Source organism: Pristis pectinata, chromosome 14 (genome assembly GCF_009764475.1).
Source record: "Pristis pectinata isolate sPriPec2 chromosome 14, sPriPec2.1.pri, whole genome shotgun sequence".
Lineage (NCBI taxonomy): Eukaryota > Metazoa > Chordata > Chondrichthyes > Rhinopristiformes > Pristidae > Pristis > Pristis pectinata.
The window spans coordinates 45,908,935-45,924,738 of record NC_067418.1 but is presented as its reverse complement, the minus strand read 5'-3'; the positions used below and the strand labels follow the sequence as shown (position 1 = coordinate 45,924,738).

Sequence of the window (15,804 nt, the reverse complement as noted above, 5' to 3'; positions counted from 1 at the left end):
CCATCATTCCTAATCTCTTTCTCCTTGTTTGTTTGTACCCTGCAACTTATCCTCTCTTGCGTTCTCTCACTCCCCTATGATTGATTTTGCCTTGGTGTTGTTGCAATGCTGTCTGTTGTCCCCACTGCTCCTGTTAATGTGCCACAGGTCCTCTCTGTTTAATTCTTAGAACTGTTTCTGGTGCATCATTTTTCAGTGCTAAGTCCTTCATGTGATGATGTCTGGCATTACGCACCCCTTGCTAAGTGGAATATAATTTTACATACTATATCCCACACAGAGTAGCATTGTATAATATACTCGGTGCAATGTTATTGGTTCCTCGTTCACTGCAATGTAGTGTGATGTCAACAAGCTTTATTTAGTGGAAAGTGGCCTGATTACACACCCTTCCTTCAGTGTAACATTGTCAGGGAGCACTGTCTTCATTCAGCCTAATATCATCTAATTTTTACACATCATCAGTGCAATATAGTCCAATGTGATATTAGTTGATATACCACAACCCTTCTTCCATGTAATTATATCTGATAAACTACAACCCTCACACATTGCAACATTGGCTCTCTCATTCATGATGGTATTCCGTACCCCTCATTCCATTTATTTATAACTGACTCACCACATCCCTCATTCACTACAGTTTTCTACCTTGGCAGTTCCTCAGGGTCGATGATGACTTTCTTCTACGTTTCTCAGGAATGATCCATGTATGAAACTTCTATTAATGCAGGTGGCCAATGCACACCAGTTACTATAAAGCCTTGACAGAATGAGGCTTGGTCCGGTGGTGGGGGAACTATTGGAGACTAGACTCTGCTGCACAGAGCTAGCATGCATGTGCGTGCACACACACAAAACCTGACCCCTCATTTCAGTCTCCATTGCTATGACCCCCTTCCCTAACAAGATAATCTCCCTCCTCCCTTGGTTCCATTTCCTGTCAGCTTCCTAACCTTTGTCCACCTTTGCCCTCTTAGCCCCAGTCCCCATCCTTTTCTGGTGAACCTTTGGAATTCTTTATCCAAGAAGGCAATGGAAGCTAAGTACTGAATATATTCCAGACAGGGATTAATAGATTATTGGATAGTAAGAGAATAAAGGGATATTGGATTGGTGCAGGAATGCATTGCTGAGATAAATGATCAGTCAAGATCTTGTGGAATAGTGAGATATACGTGAGGGACCAAGTGGCCTACTTCTACTTCTGTTTCTTATGTTGTTTGGTTCTCTCGATTATCCCACCCTCCCCTCCTCAACCACATCCCATTATCCAACCCCTGGTCCCTCACTCTCTCCCTAACTGAGTACCCCTGACTACCGCTGCTCACCTTCTTCAAAGCCCCCCACCCCCAATTTCCGATCAGCTTCAAGCCTCTCAATGTTCAACCTCCCTCCATTCCCACCCTCCGACTGACTTAGCCCAGACCCCACTCAACCTCTCCCAGAAAACCTTGGTCGAATCTTCAGCTACCTACCCTACCTCGTGCTGCCCTGTACTGGCACATCGTCAACTTCCAGTACTCTGTGGAAGGGCCCAAACCAGCATGGGACTAGAATAGACATAACAAATAATTAATAAGCAACTCCTTAACAATCAAAGTTCAAGCCCAAGCACAATAAGCTTTCACATATGTTGATCAGGTGAATTCCTGAGTACATTCTAAATTTCTGTAATTACTTTTAGAGAGAAATCACAGTGAAATTCCAAATCCCTGGTATAAGTCGTGCTCCACTGAGGTGTTTGGCAGAGGGGCGCGTGCTTCACTGAAAGAATGAAGGTGAATATGTTGGAGGCATTTACCCCAGGTCATCCATTTTATGCATCCATCTCATGGACAATCTCCCTGTGTCACCAGAATCTGCTAAGCTGCCTCTTGGGCACATAGGAAGCAGAAAAAAATATATTTAAAAAGACTATTTATAAAGAGCAAGTAAAACCGTCTTTGCATAATTATTTAAAGTTGCTGTCTGCATCCTGCGAAACACATCCTCAGTTGTCCAGGTGGGTCTTTCACAATTGGCATTGCCACTATAAATGGTATATTGTGAACAAATATTTTACTACTGGGATTATTGGCCAGGAGCTAAGGCTGCAGTACTTGTAGCTTACATAAGTGTCTGCCTGGGCTCTAGAGTTGATTTTATGGATGATATTGAATGTTATGCTTCTTCTTAGTCTTTATTAATGTTTTGGAATATTTCATAATCATTCACTGTACCATTGCCTGACAGCCCAGGTCTCTCATTCTTGGCAACATTCCCTGATAGACTATACCCTCCTTCACTGTAACATTGACTAATATAAATGCCCTGATTTGTTATAATATAATCTGGCGGACCACAGCCCTCATACCATGCAAGTATAATGGAGAAACCACATCCTTAATCCATTGCGATGTTGCCTGATATAACACACTCTTCTTTCACGGCATTATCACTGATATACCACACCCCATATTGACAGCAACATTGCCTGATGCACCACACTCCTTGTTAATTCAAATACTCAATGATACACTACATCATTCACTGTTGTACCACATCCCTCTTTCACAACAATTTTGACTGAGGCACCCACCTCTCATTCACAGCAGTATCGTCTGATACACCATATCTCCTATTCACAACAATATTGCCCTGATATGCCCACACCCACAAATTCAGCTGCTTTGCCACATGTATTACTCCCCTCATTCGTAGCACTAGTGTCCTGAGATTCCACACCCCTCATTAATAGCACCATTGCCCAGTATTCCACATCTTCCAATCAATCCAATATTTCCTACTGTACCACATCTACAGTTCCTGCACGTTCTCTGATACATCCCTCACTAAGTTATGTCCGTACTCATGGTTATATCATATAACCCTTGTGGTTTCTAACCCCCTCCCTCAGGTGACGCAGGGGCAAATGATAGACTGTATCAAGCAAGAGTTTGCCAAGATGAGGAAGCTGTTGACCGAGGAAGAGCGCAAGGCCCTGCACCTGGTGGACCTACAGGAGGCAGTGGCTACGGCACACGTAGCCGAGGTCATCGCCGAGATTAACGTCACCATGGAGAAGCTTACAGAGGAGATGCAGGAGATCACAAGGCAGTTGGACACTTTCAACCAGCTGGCACTGTTGAAACCAAAGGTGAGGGATGCTCACTCATTGTGGGTATGTGTGTTAGGATTAACTGAGCAAAACAGGCAAACCCATCAGGGCAGTACTGGCCTACGTTGGTGAAATCAGAAGTTCCCAATTATTTCATTCCAGTTCTGGTGTTGGGAAAGTGGAACCAGGTACAAAGCTTGGATCGTCACTCTACAGAACTGAGTGAACACAAGAAAGAATCTAATTATTATCATAAGATTAGAGTTATTCAAGTAAATCTCCTTCATTGTGAGAATTCTTGCTGCTTTTTTTATATATGTATATCTCTTTCTGATATCCTTTGATTTATCTTTGTATTGACTTATAACCATCCACATCTCTTGATTTAATCTCAATTTCCATTGACTTAATCTTCCTGTCTATGAACATATCAGCAAATATTGATTTATCTCTGTCAATTATTTACCTCTGTATCTATTGATATGCCTCCTTGTATATTGATTTAGCTGCACATCTATTGACATAACACCATGCCTGTAGACTTACCTCCACGTTTATTGACACAGCTCTGCATCTATTGACAGTTCCTCCTCCAGCGCACCATCCCATTGTCTATTGTTTGTCAAATCCCATCTTCTGATTTCATTTTTCTTACCTCCTCATCCAGCTGGGATGTCACGTGTCACAGCTGCTGTCAGCATTTGGTGTCCTTGATCTCAGCAGGGTTCGGGAGTGGGTGCTCTGCCTCACAGAGATTTTGATAGGCCAGTCCCCTTGTGCCTGGATGACTGAAGAGCTTCTATTGGCCTTGAACGTGACATTTCTGGAATTCTGCTTCAAACAGTGGTGGTGAACATTGGGTGTAGTTTGCAGAGAATGAATTGAATTGTGGTATTGGCTTGAAATACGCTTATCATGTTAACAGATCGTTTTACCCCAAGTCTTAATGCAGCATCAATGCAAGTCATTAGGAAACCCCTAATTTGTGGCATCGCAGTTACACAGCCAATAGAGCTGCTTCCTCACAGCTCTAGGGACCCGAGGTAATTCCAGACCTCCTGTGTGGGGTTTGCATGTTCTCTCTGTAACCGTGTGAGTTTCCTCCGGGTGCTCCGTTTCCTTCCACATAACAAAAGTGTGCAGATCTGTCGGTTAATTGAATGCTTTATATTGCCCCTAGTGTGTGGGTGAGTGGTAGAGTCGGGGGAGTTGATGGGGATGTGGGGAGAATAAAATGGGGTTAATGTAGGACTAGTATAACTGGATGCTTGTTGTTCAGCACAGACTCGTTGGGCTGACAGGTTGTTTCTGTGCCGTATGAATCTGTGACACCAGATGTGTAATATTAGTCGGATGCCTCAGCTAACCTTTTGCATTGTTTCTTTGCAGGATATTGAAGATAAACTCAGGTATGGTGATGCAGCTGATTATCAATTTTTTAAAGCAATGACATTTTATTGTATGCAACAGCCACCTGGAAATTCGATTTCAGGACGTGGCTGTAGTAAGTCACACAGAAGGCCGTATGTCAGGTAGAAAGTGATACAATAGGTGTGTGCTAGACAGACATTGTCAGGGTGACTGTGTGAAATTCAGAGACTGGCGTGTTATACAGTAGGAACACTGACTGACATGGAATTGACATTTGAACAATACAAAGACTGACATGGACATTCTCTGTTATGTCGAGATTTACAAGTCCACTGCTTGTTCTATTGGGATTAATGTAGTCACTATGTATTATGCAGGAATTGACATGAACACTGCATTTCACAGAGACTGATGTGGTCACTGAGTAAACTCAGAGTTTCAGGGTCAGAGTTTTATACGGAGAGTGTGGGGGTAAATTTAAATACCAAAAAATAGGTGGGCTTTCAAGTGCAGGGGCAGACTTGAGTCCAACTCCCTTCTAGTTTTGATGGATGCTGTTTCGGGATGAGGGACTGATCCCTGACCAAGAGATGAGTTACATCTATGAAGTGGTCTGCGTGCCGTATTACACAAAGGTTTCAATTCCTGTCCCATGTTGCCAGGTTTCACAAGCGTCAGGAAACCTGGCCGGTGAAGGGTGGCAAAGGGGCAGGCAGGATCCTTTAGGGCCTTGCCCGGAGCCTCACAACTACTTTCTCCGGCTACTGTGAACCTACCCTTTCCACCCACCTCTGGAACCCCTCAGTTAGATTCCAGCCGACTGATTTTTCTCAAGTATTGATTCATGTTTCATTATCACGTAGAATGAGGCTATTCAGCCCCTTGAGTCCGTGCCAGCTCTCAGAGCAACCATATGGCTCCCACTCCCTCACTTAATTCCCTACACTATTTCGCATGTCCATTAACTCCCCACTGAGTCTCCTACTCTGATTAGACCACACTTGGCGTACTGTGTCCGGTTCTGGTCACCTCATTATAGGAAGGATGTGGAAGCATTGGATAGGGTACAGAGGAGATTTACCAGGATGCTGCCTGCTTTAGAGAGTATGCATTATGAGGAGAGACTAAGGGATCTAGGGCTTTACTCTTTGGAGAGAAGGAGGATGAGAGGAGACATGATAGAGTGGACAGCCAGCGTCTCTTTCCCAGGGCACCAATGCTCAATACAAGAGGGCATGGCTTTAAAGTAATGGGTGGGAAGTTCAAGGGAGATATCAGAGGGAGGTTTTTTACCCAGAGAGTGGTTGGGGCATGGAATGCGCTGCCTGGGGTGGTGGTGGAGGCAGGTACATTGGTCAAATTCAAGAGATTATTAGGTAAGCATATGGAGGAATTTAAAATAGAGGGATACGTGGGAGGAAGGAGTTAGACAGTCTTAGGCGAGGTTTAAAGGTCGGCACAACATTGTGGGCCGAAGGGCCTGTATTGTGCTGTACTGTTCTATCTTCTACTTGTCCACTTACATTGGAGGTGATTTGGAGTCGGCTCTTCGTTGGAATGTGGGAGGAAACCAGAGCAGCTGGGGGAACCCACGTGGTGGTGGGGGAAAATGTGCAAGTTCCACACAGATAGCTCGAGGTCGGGATTGAACCGAGGTCGCTGAAGCTGTGAGACCAGCAGCGTTACCCACTATGCCACAGGTGCCTCCCATAAGCTATCCGATCCCCTCAAATGGACTCCGGGTGGTAGTATGTTTTACAAGGTTAAATAATTCAAGTGATCCCTCCTATTTACTGGTATGTTCAAAAGGGTCAAGACGTGTTTATCTCCAATTGATTTTTGGTCATTTCTCAAAAGGAATCTGGGTGCATTGTGGTCTAAAAGTACTTGATTTTCAGGCCTGTGGCAGGCAACGTACCTGTCTGTTCCCTTGTGAATATCAGAGTATCTGTGTACTGCAGGATATTCCAGGGAAGCCTGCTTCACGAGGGGACATAATTTTAAGGTGATTGGAGGAAGGAATAAGGGGGATATCGGGGTAAGTTTTTTTTACACAGAGAGTGGTGGGTGCATGGAGTATACTGCCTGCAGAGGTTGTGGGGGCAGATACATTAGGGACATTTAAGAGACTCTTAGATAGACAAACGAATGATAGAGAAATGAGGGGCTATGTGAGAGGGGAGGGTTAGACAGATCTCAGAGCAGGATAAAATGTCAGCACAACATTGTGGGCCGAAGGGCCTGTACTGTGCTGTAGTGTTCTATGTTCACATGCTACTGGCACGTGAAAGTGTGCAGTTACTTCTACCTGTGCTTTCATCTTCCTTAAAGAATTGCCCCAGATTTCCGAGATGTCCACAGAATGATATTGGAGCATTTGAGAAACTGGGAGCTCAAGGTGACATTTACTTGTAGTCTTCCTTCAGAAGAATACCTTCTGAATCATTTTCAGATTGCAAATTTAAGCACGGAGGGTGGGGCAACTTCTGTCTTTAACACTTAAATCTTTAACACTAAGTACACCTGGTGAACATTCATTTTATGTTTAGCAAGTTATGGTCCTTATCACTGAGCACTGATTGAGGATTATGTTAGTGCACCCTGCTCCATATCTCCAGTTGTAATGCATCAATACCCACTGGTAACTTGCTCCTACATCCACTTGTTTTTAATTATGCCTCTCCAGCACCTTGGGAGAGTTTTGAACACAAGTTGCTGCTGTGGGAAATGTATGTCAGCTGTGAAGGAAAGAAGTCATTAAGCTGGACATGGTGCAGAAAAGATCCGCAAGGATGTTACCGGACTGGAAGGCTTGAGTTACAAGGAGAGGCTGGATGGGCTGGGACTTTTTTTTTCCCTGGAGTAAAGGGACCTGATAGAGCTATATAAGTTCATGAGGGCCGTAGATAAGGTGGATGATCATGATCTTTTCCCCAGGGTAGGGGAGTCTAAAGCTAGAATGCACAGGTTTAAGGTGAGAGGGGAGAGATTTAAAGGGGACCTGAGGAGCAACTTTTTCACCCGGAGGGTGGTCAGTATATGGAACGAGCTGCCAGAGGAAGCGGTTGAGGCAGGTACAATAACAACATTTAAAAGACACTTGGACAGGTACATGGATAGGAAAAGTTTAGAGGGATATGGGCCAAATGCGGGCAAATGGATTTACCTCAGGAAGGCAACTTGGTTGGCATTGACGAGTTGGGCCGAAGGGCCTGTTTCCATGCTCTGTGACTCTATGATAACACCTCACACCTGGTCAGTTTAAGAGCAAAGATGAACCTGTAATGGACATATACTGCAATCCTACTTATGTGTACGCTTTCAATAGATATACTGTGATAACTTGTTTGTAGTTTAGTGTACAGTATTTGTGAACATTTTGTGTATGTGACCTTGCCCCTCTGTCAGATGTACTGTACACAGTGCTCATGATTTGCTGACGCCTTCTGCGAGGATCATTAGCTTAAATGAACGCATCATCAGTCGATCCTTGGTATCTGAAAAATGCCAGGACCAATGAGGTCCATTACAAGAGGGTCAGTGGTAGATGGGAAAACATGGATTCACAGTTACAGTCTATGCCCAGCTGTGCTTCTCCTAAAGTCTCATTCCAACTCCATCACTCCAATATTGGCAGAGCCAGAAGTGGTTGCATTGAAAGCTTTGGAGGCATCACTCCCACCCTCTCGTGCCACCGTTGGCCCTTCTTCAGTCAGAATAGAGTGAACTGAGATCAGAAGTCAAGGAAGGCTAGATTGATTTTTTTTCACCTTACTGTATCAGCTGTGGTTCTAACTCAGCAGCTTGTGGGTTCAAATCCTACTCCGGTGCTCTGAGCACTAAATCCAGACTGCTATCTCAGTGTGCTACTGAGGTAGTGCTGCACTGTTGGGTTACTCATTGAGACAAGGTCCCTTCTGGCCTCTCAGATGGATGTTGGAGAAACTGCAGCACAACTTCAAAGAACAGCATGGGAGTTCTTCGTGGTGTCCCAGCCAAAATTTAGCCATGAAACACATCATTTAAATAGCATAGCTGGTGTTTACCTCGAAGCTGTTTGTGGGAGTTTGCTGTGTGTGGATTGTTTGTAAAGTGCATCAAGACATCCTGAGGTTGTGAAAGACATATCTGCCATACCCACACAGTGTGCTCAGTGGAGGAATCTTGCCAGCCTGTTTGGAAAATGAAAGCATTGTGCTCATTATGGTATCTTCATACAGTTATTCCCTGTGGCAGCACAGGGCGAAGTACTGCTTCTAGTGACGGTATTTGCATTGTATTAAATTCATGTGCAAATGGGGAAGGTTTCAATGTTTGTATTCCCTCACTCCCTGGGCTACACACTTCCTTCCAAAACCCTTCCATGCCCAATTGGGTTTTGGAATCTTAGCTGGGATCCTTGGACATCCAGTATGCAGGCAACTTGAACAAAGGGTGACCATGGTTGTCCTCTGGTTCCAATAGAGAGGGTTGGGTGGTGAGGGGTTTTTTTTGGGTGTGATTGCAATGAGCCACAGTGAAGTGGCTGATGTTATTTTCGAAGGAACCTACCTCTGGCAGTCCAAGTTCTCTCTCGTGCCACAGAAATTGGGGTCCCAGAAACCCCATACATAGCAAGTGATTTGTCATGTCCCAAAGTGTCCCACGAGTGGTGGAGCCCAAGAGACTTGGGAAAAACTAATTGTGGGAATTATTGTGATTGGTCCTAAGAATATGCTATATTTCACAGGGCTCCACAAAATTAATGCCAGCTCTACCCCCATGTCAGTATGCTTGGAGGTGACCCTTTTTATTGGTAGGTCTTAAGCAAGGCCTGGCTAAATGTCAGGGCACTGAAGATAAGGTCTCTCTGCCACTGTATTCCATACACCTAGAGGGGTGGCCATCCTGCTGTCTGCTGACATTACAGTGGCAAAGTGAGAGGAGAGATGAAAAAGGTCATCTCCTTTATATCTCCAGGTGGCTCCAAGAAGGGAAATGGATTGGGTGTCATCAAACATCTGATTTCCATTCCTTTGATGCTCTCAGCATTGTCTAATACTCTAAAGACATTTTGTAAATGCAAGTTGCTGTGTGGAGTGTGGAGGCCTGTAAAAGTCAGACCTGGGTGTTGGCTTGTCTTTTCCTCCCTCAGTTGATCCAACTTTGCAATTACAATATTTTTAGACTCGTGATTACTGGTGCCAATAATAGTGGGCAGTCACTTGACACGTTGATAGGGCATAGTCTGTGCTCTGTGCAATGGAGGAGGTAATGTATTCAATAAAATGGACAGTGGAACAGCTGGAGTATGCATTCAGACTCAGTGCTTTCATTGGCCAAAGTAGTTCTGTCCTAGCTCATTTCAACCACTCTGTCAATGAGCAATTGTTTTGTTTGTGGTGGAAGTTGAAAGCTCTTTCATACTGTAGCCATAGAGAGAAGATTGCTTGCAAGAAAAGTCTGAATTTTAGGTTCTTTGTATGGCTCGACCAAATGTCTATAGTCTGAGATTTACCATCCATTTTGTTCTTTCTTTGTATTAACAACACTCCTCACATTTTTTAATTAATGCGTGCAGCAAACATGTGGTTGCTGGAACTGGCCTGGGGATGTTGGCCAGGGAAATGACATTGACATTGCTTCATTTTTCCTTCCAGTCAGTTTGGAGGATTTTGCAGATGGCATTGATGATATCTTTTCAGTGCCTTGAGATGCTTGTAATAGGTAGTCCAAATCTCAGAAGCACTTATGAGGGCAGGAATCTCTATTGCCCAATAGACCATGAATTTTGTGCCAGGTCTGAGGTCTTCAGTACACTTCCTCAATTGACCAAAGACTTTGCTGGTGCATTGAAGGTGATGGCAAATTTCATCATCAATGTCTGCCTTCACTGAGTGGTGGTCCCTGATGTGGGAAGTGTCACAATCTACCTCGTTATGACCTTGCACCTTATTTGTCTACCTGCACTGCACTTTCTCTGTAGCTGTGACACTTTATTCTGCATTCTGTTGTTTTACATTGTACTACCTGAATGCATTGTGTAATGAATTAATCTGTATGAATGGTATGCAAGACAGGTTTTTTTTCATTGTACCTCAGTATATGTGATAATAATAAACCAATTCCAAGGGGTCCACGTTTTCCAGGGTCTCATCATGAATGTATATATTGTTGGAGAGCAGCGTAGCAGAACAACTTTGAAGGCAGTAAACTTTTTGAGTACTTGCGACTGTGTCTTCTGCACCAGCATATTGTTGAACTACCAAAACAATAGGAACTGTTGAATAATGAAAGTGAATGACTAATTCTGGTTATAGTGGGAAACAATAGTCTAACTCCAAGGGAATGCCCAATGAACAGTGATCATAAAGTGATTGAATTAGTTATTAGGTTTGAGAGGGAGAAGGTCAATTTAAAACCGAAATTTAGGTGAAGCTGAGGCAAATGAGACAGGAACTGGGTAACACTGTTTTTGACTAAACCTACCATCTAAGAGTGGGGGTACTCAAAGATGTATTTGGCAGAATGATGAATATTTACGCAGCCTAAAAGGACAAGAGCTCCATTTATGTTAAAGAATCTTGACCAACAAAAGCAATAATCAGTATAAAATGAAAAGATGGGACTCATATGAATGTAATGAGTGAGAAAGATCCAGTGGGCTGGTGGGAATTTTTTGTTAAAAAGCCAAGAGGTACAAAGAGACAAAAAGAGAATATGAGGAAAAAATTTGCATGGGATGTAAAGGATAACTGAGATTTAGGTTAATGTTAACAGTAGGACACCTCGGATACTTGAAATAGTTAAGCAAATGTTTTGTTTTTCAAGTTTTCATGCTTATTTTCAGTTGAGAATGCCCAGGAAGCCCTGGGCATTCTCAATTTTTTAATCATCAACTAATTGGCATCCATGTATTCAAATGCCAAAGCCTTAGCTCTGTAATTCCCTCCATGATGCATATTGCCGCCTTGTCTTCTATAAGATTCTCTTCAGAACTCTCCACTTTGTCCTACCTTTTGTTCATCCATTCTCATATCCCTGATGTGACTTTGTGTCAAATTTTGTTCATTGACCCTCATCTAAAGTCCCACTGGCTCTGTTTTATTGTATTTAAAGCATTGCATAAATATAAATTAATGTTGCAAATTAAAAACTGACTCGCATGCCAAATGATCACATAATTAAGGATAAGGTGCCAGAAGAGGAAGGAAAACTAAAGTTAATTATAAGGGCAGGAGCTTACAAGACTTGATATGTGAAATAGTCGATAATAAGGAAATTAATGACTTAAAGACAATCAGATCTCCAAGACCTGGTGTTTGGTTTCCACCCCAGAATATTAAAAGTAGTAGTGGATTGTGTCAAGGTAGTCCGAAAATTCGGTAATTATTCTCTTTATTGAAAATTTTTGAATGTTGTTTGATTACTTAAGGAGAAATCAGGAAATAATTGTCTCTGTATTCTAATTATCAGTGGGGGCATTACTCAAATCCATTATTAAGCAAAGAGTGGCTGAGCCTGTTGTTGTTACAGAGAGGGAGTATGGATTTGCAATGAGTGAACTAGATCTAATGAATGCAGTGGCTTTTGGGGGGGAAAGTGACAAATATGGAAGTTAGGGGATATCCAAGGATGTTATAGCCAAAGGGCATTTGCTAAGACTCCAGACAAATGATGGCAAAGATGAAAGCGCATAGAAATAGAAATGTTTTATACTGGTGTATAATTAGCAAGAAGGTAGTGGGAGCAGCGGATTGGAAAGTGCTCCAGTTGGCAGGAAGTGACCAATTGTACATTCCCGGGGACCTCGGCTTTTACCGTAGTTATCAGTGATGTAGATGTAGGACTTGGATCTACTCCTGATTCACACGTCTGCCTTCAGCTCATCGTTGAGTGGGAAGTTGCAAAGGGATATTGATGGGTTGCGATGGGTTGCGAAAATCATGTCAAATCATGTTGGGAAGTGTCAGGTCATCCACTTCAAACCTGAGAGAGAGAGAGAAATCAGATATTTTTTTACCAAGCTGAAAACTCTGGAGGAGCAGAGGGGCTTGGGAGTTCATGTGGAGAAATTACTAAAAGTCGGTCAGCTGGCATATAATAATTTAAATGGCTAATGGGGCGGAAAGGGGTTGGCATACAATGAGGCAAATGTTATTCTCCAGTTTTACATTAAGCCTCACTGTCGGTATTCTACTCAGCTCTGGGCACTGCGTCACGACAAACGCCTTGCATAGATTACAATGCGCATTGAACAGAGTAATACTGAGGTTTAAAGGGTTATATTAAAAGAGCTTAATTGAATTGGCTTGAATTCCTTCAAATTCAGGTGTTTGAGGATTGACTGAATTTAAGTGATAAAGGGATTCAATTTTGTCAACATAGCAAAAATATTTCAACTGGTTGGGGAACCTGGAACAAGAAGGGGTTATCTAGTTACCAGAGTTCGGCTGTTTGGGAGTGAAATCAGGAGACGTGTTCTCATTAAACTGCTCCAGAAGTGTGTTGCTGCCGGGGGAATACAATTTCAAGACTTGAGATGATGGATTGTTAAGGGTATCCAGAGAGAGGCGCAAAGGCAGGTTGAAAGGAACTGGGATGGAGATTGACCGTGATCTGACAAACTGACAAAGCAGGCACAGGAGGCTGGATGACCTACTGATCCTAATTTTAATGAGGAGGGTGCCTGCTAACAATGGAATCTCCAACCTTAAGGACATAAAACACACTGATGAAAACAGAGCCAGGGTCTCTGACCTACCCATAAACAGACCATCCATCCACATCACACACAACTGTTGTAAAATTCCAAACATGTCAGCTGGCAAACATTTTGATACTAATGTAAACCCAGAGGGGACTTGAGTGAAGCAGATAACATCCTAAGGGCCTTGCTAAGATGGGTGTGGGGAGGATTCCACCTAGTGGAATTTAGAATAAGGAGTCACTGATGAAAATAAGGGGTTGCCCTTTTAAGGCAGCGATGAGGTGAATTATTTTTCTGACAGAGGGTCACGATCCTTTGGAGCGCTCTTGCTCAAAGAGTGGTGGAAGCTGAATCTCTGAATATTCTTAAGGCAGAGGCAGGTAGATACTTGATAAACAAGGAGGTAAAAGGTTACCGCAGATAGACGGGAGGTCACAGTCAGGACCGCCACAATCTTATTAAACGGTGGAGCAGGCTTGATGGACCAGGTGGGCTAAGGTTCCTAATTTGTATGTATGATACCTTATCAACTCCAAAGTGCAATGTCAGGGATGCCACTGTCTTGCTTTATGGCGGGTGTAATAGAGGCATGCACCACATTATGTCTCTGCTCAGCTGGAGTGCTAATGCAATAAAACATAGAGATTGGGTGCTAAGACAACAGGATAATTGTCAACTCAGCGATTATGTTGGGAGAGCATAAAGGTGAGAGCAGCAGCGCAGAAACCCAACACTGAGCAGCAGCGTCCGTGGAGAGATGCATGCAAAACCGAGCATGTACAGAATAGGAGCCCTTGTGGGTTTATGTCAGAGACATTCCCGTTCACAGGGCACTAAGGTCTTTGTGGGGGAGGGGGAATTCTGCCATTTGCAAGCGCCTTTAGGCTGAGCCTGTTGCTCCCCTGATATCCACAGAGAGCATGATGTTGAACGCAGTCAGTTTATTATGTTTAACGCAGCAACACACTGCAGATTGGTTTGTATCACTGCCAGCTTGCGAAAGGTGCAAGGTGGTAATCGCTTCGACTGCAGCTGGTGGTGCTGTGCTTAGCCGGCCGTGAGCTTCACCACTTGGCAGCGTTCAGGCATTACGTCGCTGCTGAACTTCAGCCTGGAAGGACGTTGTCACCACCGTGAAGCCCAGATGGCAGGCTGGGCTCTGCGAGACTTCAGTGACGGGTTAGCTGTGGGCGGCCACCCTTCCATTCTGTCACCCAAACGCCTGCTTCCTTTGAACCCTTTTGCTAAACTGCTAAGATCAAAGAATATCCCAACTCTCCATGAAAGCTCCTACTCAACGCACAACAGGAAGCTTTGCAACTGTTATCACTACAGTGACCCACAACTGACATGTATTTATTCTCAGAATACGGACAACCCTGCTAAGGGTTTTTGTTTGATGCCAGTTCCCTAAGGAGGTGGCCAAGAGTTTTCTGTTGAAACCTTGCTGGTTCTTGTAGTATTTCTGCTCTGACAGTGGGGAAAACACCAGGGCATCTTACCTGCGACGTACCTGCAAATCAGTACCACGGAGAGAGTTTGGCGATTGCCCAGGGCCACAGCACCATCAGCTCCCTCTGAGTGAAATCTCAAGAACAGTGTGCTCCCTTCACTGTCTCCCCTAAACCTGCTTCCAGTAACGCAGGTGAAACCTGAACAAGATGTGGACTTGAACAGGACCGTGGTGGTCCAGAGACCCGTGTTCAATCCTGACCTCTGTTGCTGTCTGCGGCGAGTTTGCACGTTCTCCGTGTGACTGAGTGAGTTCCCTCCAGGTGCCCCGGTTTCCTCCCACGTCCCAAAGACGTGCGGGTGGGTAGGTTAATTGGCCGCTGTAAACTGCCCCTGATGTGTGGGTGAATGGGAGAATCTGGGGGGAACTGATGGGAATGTGGGGAGAATAAAATGGGATTAGTGTAGGATTGTTGCAAACGAGTGGTGTAAATGGGTGCAGACTTGGTGGGTCGAAGAGCCTGTTTATTTACTGGTTGACACTATGGTTTGTACCTGGTGTTTCCTGAAACAAGCAGAATGGGAAAGTAATGCAGAGGAATGCTGATACTCTGGGCTAAATCCTTGCAAAATTGCCAGTAAATCCCCGAAAACTGTTAGGTGGAGGAAATTCAGTTCATGGCCAGCGTGTTTTTTGTCTCTGATCCACTCACACTGTTCATTTGCTTCTTCATTCTGACTGCTTCATTCCTGTTTCCTTACCTCTGTTTTAAGAATCTTGCCCTCCTGCATCCTCTCTGCTTCATTCGTTCTTTCTGCCCTGTCTTTTTTTTTTAAGGCTTTGTTATTTCTTTCTCGTATTGCTTCATTCATTCTACCTGCAGCATTAATTTCTTACTCTTACTCCATTTTCCCCCCCCCCCTCCCTTTACTGAGTTGCTGTCTGTGCCTTCTCTCAGTCTCTCTGGTTAAATAAATGTAAAGAATGCGACAGATACAATGAGATGTTTTCAATCCTAAGAACATAGAATTATGCTTGAGACTTCACAAAATAAAAGCAAATTGAGATTGGATGTTGAATGTGAGGTTGGGTAATGAAATTGAGGGACTTGTATGCATGCTTAGATGTTGCTCTGTATTTGAATTCCATGGGAATGGATTCAACAGGGTAAACTTGGCAGCAATGTTGTAC

At 43.8% G+C, this 15,804-nt stretch overlaps 2 protein-coding genes across 3 annotated transcripts in view; both read left to right on the top strand.

The window, feature by feature from the left end:
• fjx1 (four-jointed box kinase 1) overlaps positions 1-15,804 on the top strand; it is a 440,027-nt gene that overhangs the window by 55,697 nt on the left and 368,526 nt on the right. The gene's annotated exons all lie outside the window — the stretch shown is intronic.
• The window catches only part of trim44 (tripartite motif containing 44), a 75,147-nt gene that overhangs the window by 17,050 nt on the left and 42,293 nt on the right, over positions 1-15,804 (top strand). Inside the window, exons 3-4 of the mRNA XM_052029234.1 lie at positions 2,900-3,139; positions 4,490-4,509. Coding sequence (XP_051885194.1) covers positions 2,900-3,139; positions 4,490-4,509 — 260 coding nt within the window. The remainder of the gene's footprint in view (positions 1-2,899; positions 3,140-4,489; positions 4,510-15,804) is intronic.